The sequence below is a fragment of the Coffea arabica genome, chromosome 4c (assembly GCF_036785885.1).
Source record: "Coffea arabica cultivar ET-39 chromosome 4c, Coffea Arabica ET-39 HiFi, whole genome shotgun sequence".
In the NCBI taxonomy this organism is placed as follows: domain Eukaryota; kingdom Viridiplantae; phylum Streptophyta; class Magnoliopsida; order Gentianales; family Rubiaceae; genus Coffea; species Coffea arabica.
The window spans coordinates 11,586,861-11,595,239 of NC_092316.1; the positions used below are offsets into that span (position 1 = coordinate 11,586,861).

The 8,379-nt window shown below is 36.7% G+C and overlaps 1 protein-coding gene across 1 annotated transcript; it reads right to left on the bottom strand.

Moving 5' to 3' along the window:
• Positions 1-5,420: 5,420 nt before the first annotated feature.
• Positions 5,421-8,096, bottom strand: LOC113738974 (putative disease resistance RPP13-like protein 3). The gene has a single exon (XM_027266232.1). It carries the CDS (start codon positions 8,094-8,096, stop codon positions 5,421-5,423), a length of 2,676 nt encoding a protein of 891 aa, XP_027122033.1.
• Positions 8,097-8,379: the final 283 nt, after the last annotated feature.

The window sequence follows — 8,379 nt, forward strand, 5'->3', positions numbered from 1 at the left end:
AACATAAACTTGGGGTTTGACGGTTGGAAATCTATGCGTGGTTATATATATGATAAAAGCCTATATTCAATTATGTGTTAATCTTATTTAGATAGTCATTAAATCTTAGTGGCTAGATGGTTGCCCATATGGATACCCAGTTTTCCTTTTGAAAATGTTTCAGTATTGATTTTTTCAGACTTTTGTCGAAGTTACAATGATTTGACAAGTTTGTACTAGATGTGTTGTGTAATACTAGCTGATTGTATCATACCAAAGCACCGGAGACCAACATTTCACCCTAGAATTCTACTCTCTCTCTTGCAAACAACTGGTTTTGGGGAAATGTTGCTTTCCCGTCTATATGTTTTACATTATAAAGAAAACACCCTGCCTGCGTAATTTCTACTCTTCATCTGTCTATCGTAACCAGCACTATCCACAACTTCTCCCCACCCCTACGTCTGATCCTGCCAGCAAGCCACTCTTGAAATTTTGGCATTCCTTTTGACTATTTATGGACAGGACCCTGCTACTGTGGAGTTTTCGCGTATTTCTTTTGCTCACACTTATAATGCTACGACTTACCACCTGTTTGGTTGCTGCTAAGGAATGGCAATGAGAATCACTATGAAAGGGACTTTTTGGATGCCCGAACTACATGAGAATCACTATGCGCACTCGTCAAGACTGAAACATCGGAGCATATCATATGGGAATAACCGGGCTCACAACTAGTTTGGGGAAATGTTGCTTCACATAGAACACATCAAAGGGATTTTTCTATTTTAAGGATGAGTAAAGGTTTCTTTAACTAATACCTTTCATGTCTATACCCTGTGGAGTATTCAGCTTGCCAGGAATAATTTTATCTTCAGAAGCCAACAGTTTGGTTCCACAAACATTCTGAGAATCGCAAGGTGGTGGTATAACAACTGTAAATCATCCCATGCCTCGTTATTCCGCACTTTTCCTGCACATCAAAATTTTCACTGTGTCCTTCACTCATGGGCTGGTTAACTTTAAACGTTGATGGTGCTTGTCTACCAAACCAGATGGGTGGTATTGGAGGAGTATTCAGGAATCATTGCCGTGATTTGTTCTTGCTTTTGCAATGAATATTGCTGCTAATTCTCACATGGTAGCAGAATAGTGTGCTTTAAGGTTGAGGCAAGAATTGCAGTGTCTCCAAATGTTTGTAATGTTTTAATTGAATCTGACTAAAAAAATTTTGACTGATTTCATCAGGGTGAAACAAAACCGCAAGCTCAGGACATTAATATATAGTGGACTGTAGTATCTCTTTCTTGTTAGGGGAATATAATCATGGTGCTGATGTTTTGTCTATACATGCATTGTCATTAGAACCGTCTCTAGGTTGTGTACTTTCTTGTTTCCCTTCCTCCGATGTAGTCTTTTGACTCCACTCAAGCAGGACTCGAGTATGCTTTTGTAAAGGAGGAAGATGGTCTATCGTAAGAATCTTAATCTGGTGTTGTTGGAATTTGATTTAGAAGAGCCCAAACAAGTTCTGTATTGATTGAAGTCGAAAGAATTGGAAATGAAATTGCGCTTCTTGAACGGGATAGCATGCAGTTTCATTGGATGGTGTAAGAAGTGAGGTTGTTGGATTACTTTTGTGGCTAGTGTCAAGTAAGCAAAGCTGAATGCTAACACTTGCTGCTTTGCAGACAAAGTGGTAACTAAAAAGACTTAGTATGGAGAAACTGTTGCTGTTTCTTGTATAGTAACTTTGATCATGAATGTTCTCGAATCCATTGTCCTAAACTGTCATGCTACTCGTATTTCTGCATGCTTTTTGGTCTTCCTCCATTTTGTTTTCTTGGAATTTTTTCCCGACTGTAGTTGCAGACAGGATCTGTTTTAATAGTTTGCCCTCTGCTGTGCCGTTTACGAGATTTGGTAGATAAAAGCTAATGGTTTAAATTAAGTGTTTTAATGCCACTACGAGATTTGGTAGATAAAAGCTACTGGTTTGAATTAAGGCTTTGGGCAGTTTTTTCTGTTTGTGATGCAAGTAAATAATTTTTTTTTTTTTTTTGTCAAATCATGGTTCAAGACCAAGTTTTGTAAGGTATCCATTTACAAACTCAAAATTGACCAATTTAGTTTTTTTTTTAATATATCTTATTTGTATAGCGAGTAGTATTTAGGAAGCGATCAATCCTCACTTTCAGACGGACCAACACTTTATATGCGATGAATTTCTTGATTTGTTTGCCAACTTCATTCTTTTTTCTCTTCCAGTGCACGAATAGGGCCTTTTATTTCCTTATTCTCTTTTTGGGTTTGGACAGCATTGGAAAAATTAGAATCAACCAAATAACTGTAGATATTTTTATTGATGTCGACATTTAACTGTTTTCTTTTTTTTTTAATTACTACTTGTACAAATAACAAAAGTAAAGAAGGTAAGTGATATTTCTAAAACCTTAGGGGTTCCAAGTAATATTAGGAGAAACCTCAAGGGAGGTTTCTAATATTATCTCATTGGTTAAATGTGCATAATTGTGAAATTTGCTTGTGATATTTGTATAAAGATATATAGATCAATAAGGGCTTTCTTCTTCTTGTATATTTCTCTCTTTTTTTTGTTAGAGAGTATCTACTTTTTTACATTGATTTTTTTTTTTTGTACAATCTCAACTGATGACTAATGAGAAAATTTTCATACTTTGATTAAGAAATTTTGATACAAGTATAATAATTGGAGATGGAGTCCAAGGGTAGGTAAGTACTTTTTAATGAGCAATTTTTAATTATAATCACCAATACTATTGAAATGTAATCAATTGGAGTGTTTTATTTCTTTTAATTAGTGCCACATTGAAATGCAATAATTTTAATTAAAAAACAAAAGGGTAATTTGAGAATAACAAAAACTAAGATAAAAAAGTGCTTACATTCTCTAATGCTAAGATTCATACATTTTATATAGTAATGATAATGATAAAATGATACTTTTGTCCTAGGTTTCCTTTTATAAGCCATTCATGTCATTTCTATGTGAATAAGTAAATATACACCAATCTACTTCAAACTATTTATAACTGATGTTTAGTTCAATTTCAGAAAACATTCCTTTTTCCTTAATTGAATATGATAAAAATACTGCTATAAATAACATGGAGCAAAATGGCAAGAAGCGCTATCACTTTCTCCATTTTTGCGCATTTTTTCTTTCTTCAACTTGATTGCCCTGCTCTGCATTGAGATTCAGGGCTACACCTTATGTTAGTGTAACACGAGAGGCTCTAGATATATGAGATATCATTCATATTCAAGTTTGGAATCCTTTTTTTTTTTTTCCAAAACATGAGGTATATATCTTGACTTGAAGTTGAAAATATTGATTTAAAAAAAAATATTTGTATACTTATGATCAATTTTTTCAATAATTTATCCAGTCATCTGATTGAAGGTAGAAAGAAGATTTGATTAGGCATTTCAATGAACATACAACATACAATTTTCTTCCTTTTCACAAAATTCAGGGTCTCTCCACTTAAATTAATTACATGCATGATGATTTGGACAGAAAAAATATTAATATGCCACTTTATTTTATCCTGAAGATAAAAAACAAATATTCTATGGTAAAAATCATGTCTTGTAACTTGAACATCCAAAAATCTTAAGGTCTTTCCTTCTAAACCATATGTAAAAGGGCATTTTCATCAACTCAACTATTTTGACAGTTAACTTGATGGGTTAGACTGAAATGGAAGGTAAAGTGAAAAGAAATAAACTTTAGATGTTAGCTACAACATTGACCAAATTCTTAAAAAAAAAAAAAAAAAACTTTGACCAAATTCTAAGGGGAGTTTTTGTGCTTAACCCTTCTTTTTATAATGTTCTTTTTATTCCAGTAATTCACAAAAAAAATAAATAAAAATTTCTTTATAAGCAAAATTATGCTTGGCTTTTTCGTGAAGTATATACATTTCCTTCAAGGCAATGCATGTTATGTAATCACGAAGAATTCAGAGGAAGTGCCAAACTCGTATACATTTCCTTCAAGGCAGTACATGCTAGGTAATCACAAAAGATTAAAAAGTGACAAACTTATAGACAGTGGACTATCTATTACATATGACTACGAACACAAGGAAAAAAATTGTGCATAAGAATTATTATAAATGCCTTTCATAATAAATAGACTGCACTTGTGCCCGTATTCAGAAATTTTCCCTTCACTAATTTTTTTTCCCCTTGAACATTTATCCCAAACAACTTCGTTGAACAGCTTATAAGAATGTAAATTGACAGAGACACAAATCCTATAAGATATAGCTGTAAATGTTAGTTACCCTAGCTTAAAAAAAAAAATGGAGCACTTAAAAAAGCTTGTCAGTTGGTCTGAATTATATGGCGAAATAAAGATTAAAATAATGACAAACTAAGGATGTTGAATCAGGAAGATTCCTTTTACTTACATATTTTGATAAAAACTGGAACTAATTTTATTAATCACTGCACTGAAATTTAGGCAATGATACAATATAAGGTGAAGCAGGGCTGCTCAGTAGAGAGAATAAATAAATGAGAGTATAAAGTTAAAAGTACACAGATTTGAAATAATTATTATAGTATTTTTTATGATGTAATATATGTAAAATAAAAAGGTGATTAAGAAAATGAAAAGGTGTGATAGAAATTGTATTTGTGGTGCAAGTAAATAAATTTTTTTTTTTCAAATCATGGTTCAAGACCAAGTTTAGTGAGGTATCCATTTACAACTCAAAATTGACCAATTTAGTTTTTTTTTTTTTAATTTTTAACATCTTATATGCATAGAGAACTTATATCCAAGTTTCCCCCCCAAAAAAAAAGTCGAAAAGAAAAGGTGAAATTTTCAAAGGAAAGGTACATTAAAGTCCCCTCTGGTCAGTTACACCGCTTGGTAACGTACCGCACCAAAGCCATAATGGTTCAATCCTCACTTTCAGACGGACGACACTTTACATGCGATGAATTCCAATCAATTCTAACTTTAGATTTGTTTGCCAACTTCATTCTTTTTTTCTCTTCCAGTACACGAATAGGGCCTTTTATTTCCTTATTCTCTTGTTTTCAGTTTGGACAGCATTGGCAAACTTAGAATCAACAAAATACCTCTAGATATTTTTATTGATTTCGAGACTTTTGAGGCCCTCTGAAGACTTGAGTCATTCCTTGTTTAATAGTGAGACAATTAAAAAAGCAAGCATTGAAGGGTGAGATTTCAAATAATTAAAAAAAAAAACAAAGGACTTAAAAAGCTTGTGAATTGGGGAAAACAAATACGGAAACATTTTATTCTTTTTATTTATGTATTTTGATAAAAACTTGAAATAATTTCATTAATCACTACACGACATAGCTTCCATTCTCCGTATGAATTACAAATACCAGGTCCGCTTTACAAAAACTTGAAATAATTATTGCATTCTTTCCTCCGGCGAGTCAAATATTCTGAGGTTAGGGACACTGGACACCAGGTCCGCATCAAGCCCACTGATGAAATATTCTGGCATGTCCACAAGCTCAAGCGTATCAAGAGTAGATATGTCCTTCAGCTCTTCCGGCAACTTCTCTAAATCAAAGCAGTACTTGATCCTCAGGCATTGGAGCTGTGGCAATGCACCTTTCTCCACCTTTATTTCATCCAAAGCATATAGGCGGCTGAGCTCAAGGAATTTCAATTGGTGAAACCCATGCCTAGAGATGACCATATGCGGTGGTCCCCAATGTGTAGATTCCAGTTTGAGGAACGACAGCTGTCCCAACTTCTCTAGTGCTGGCATTGGGTCATCCGTGAGAGACGTGGATCTCAAAGACAAGCGAGAGAGATTTGGAGGGAAATCAGGACGCAGCATTCTCAAATCCCTCCCGGATACCTGGAGCTCTGTTACATGATGGAGCTTAGAAAGTCCAGCTAGAGATTGTGGCCACCCTCTTCCTGGAGTACGATAAAGACCTAGCGCCTTTAGGCTTCCAACCTCAGATAAATGCATGCAGAGTTTGTCTATCTTTGACCTGTCATCCACCCGAATCCGCAGCTTCTGAAGACTTGTCAGAGTTATCATGTTATTGTGCATAACGTCCTCAAAGCGTATGCCTGACAGAGTCTGGAGATTTCTCAATCCTTCAATCTTAAGAGGCACATCACATAGCATCTCATGCGCATATAGATGCCGTAAACTTTCAAGCTTCCAAATGAAATTTGAAACTCTCACTGTGTCATAGGTCCGTAAGTCAAGAGTTTGTAGGTTTCGCAAGCAACCGACGGAATGAGGGAGCCTTCTAATGTATGTGCCTCTTAAATTGAGGTACCTTAGAAGCCTGATTTCACCAATTCCTTTTGGCAAATTATAACCCATCTTAACATTCTCAAGGTCCAGTGTCCTAAGCTTTCTGAAACTTTTGAAGATAAGACTAATGTTTTTCCTGTAATAGCGGACATTGAAAAAAAGCAGACACCGGAGAGGAGGGGTCGAAGTCCCAAAATAATTTTTATCCAGAGAGAGACTATGAACAGCTAGGTACCTGGGTTTGGCTGATATTTTATCATCTCTGGTGCCATGGATCTGAAAAAAATTTTCATCCTCTGCCTTCCTGATTGCAAGGTCTCGCAGCAAATCATGGAGTCTGCAGCTTTTAATCCTCTCATCAACAGTCATTTCCGCCACCTGGACCATATTTCTGCTAAAAAGTTGTTCCACATCATATGCTGCAGTTTCCTCCAAATTTTTTGCATCTCTTTTCTGCATTATTCCCTCTGCAACCCACATATGGATCAACTTGGGCACAGAAATCACGGAGTCTTCGGGAAACAAACCCAAATACAAAAAACAAAATTTCAGATTGGGAGGAAGGTCTGCATAACTTAATTCCAGAATTGCTGATACTCCACTCTGGCTCTTTGATAGGTTTGTGTTGAAACTATTGAGAACTTTCTCCCATTCAATCTTCAACTCTTTCTTGCCCAGTAGCAGCCCACCTACAACTGTGATGGCCAGTGGCAGACCAGCACATCTCCTTACAATCTCTCTGCCTACTTCTTCCAAATCCCGAGGACACCCAACATTAGCTCCATGGTCTAAGGCCTTTCCGAGGAACAACTGCCAGCTGTCTTCCTCCCCCAGAGTTTTCAGCTCATGTGGTTTGCTACGAGCATCTGCGTGTTGGGCAACATCCCGATTGCGACTTGTAAGCAGCAGTCTACTACTTGATGTATTAACATCAGGAAAGGCCTTAGCAAGACAATCCCACGCTTCTTCTTTCCATACATCATCAAGTACCACAAGACAACATTTATCTTGTAGATCTTGATAGAGCCTTTGTTCCAAGTCCTGCTCTTGCATCTTTTCCAACATGTCAAGTAGTTCATTAGTCATCGGATATAATTGCTTTATGATTGTCCTTAGCGTCTCTTTGTGATTGTAGCTTGAAGAGACGCATACCCAAGCACGGCAGTCGAATCTTGCCCTGACGTCAGCATGGTTATAAACTTTTTTGGCTAGAGTTGTCTTCCCAGCACCTCCCATGCCGACGATTGAAACCACACGGCGGTTTTTGTCCTCTTTCAAAAGTTCTGCCACCAGCGATTTTGTTATCTCCCCGAAGCCCACTACATCCTTTTCCTCGCTGAAAGGAGAGGATCGCCGGATCCGTTGAAGCTCTTCCCCATGCGTAGTCATCCCCTCTCCAAGATTATTGATACCATACTCTTCGCGGCTGTCAGCTATGTCATTGAGCCTCATCCGTAAGGATTCAATCTCTTTACCTATCTTGTAGAGGTTCACAATTTTCAAGGGATAATACGTCAATTTGGTGACGAGTCCCTTGTCCTTTGTGAAGAACTCAAGTTTGCTGGCAAAGATCTCAATGATATCCTCCGCATCGTAGGCCGCAGCTCTGATTTCAGAAACCCAGTTGCGGATCCTCGCATCTTCATCTTGCCTCTGATCAGCATCTTTCAGGAAACACCGCATCCGGACCAGATCATTTTGAAGTCTCTCAACATGGCCTCGAACACCTTTCAGGAAAACAATTTTTTGAACCAGCAGATCGCCAGTTCTCTCAACAACAAGAGAGATAACAGGGTCAGCCATCTTGGTTAAGCCGGAAGCGAGCTTTGCTTTCAACAAGCTGTTGTTTTAACTGATCTCAGAAGAGAGATTGGATTCTCGTGGTTCATTTTCTCTTCGAGTTTTATCCTTAATTCTTCATTGACTTGTGCAAGAGCAATTGTTTGGGAAAATCGCCAATTTTACTTAAGCCAATTTGGTCCTCAAACTATTTTACTTAAGCCAATTTGGTCCCTTAATATTTTATCGCATAAATTAAGTCCTTTAACTAAAATTCTTGTGCCAATCGGTGTCGCCATAACAAACA

Coding starts and splice junctions, on each gene's coding strand:
- LOC113738974 (XM_027266232.1), bottom strand. CDS start 8,096: ATGGCTGACCCTGTTATCTCTCTTGTTGTTGAGAGAACTGGCGATCTG.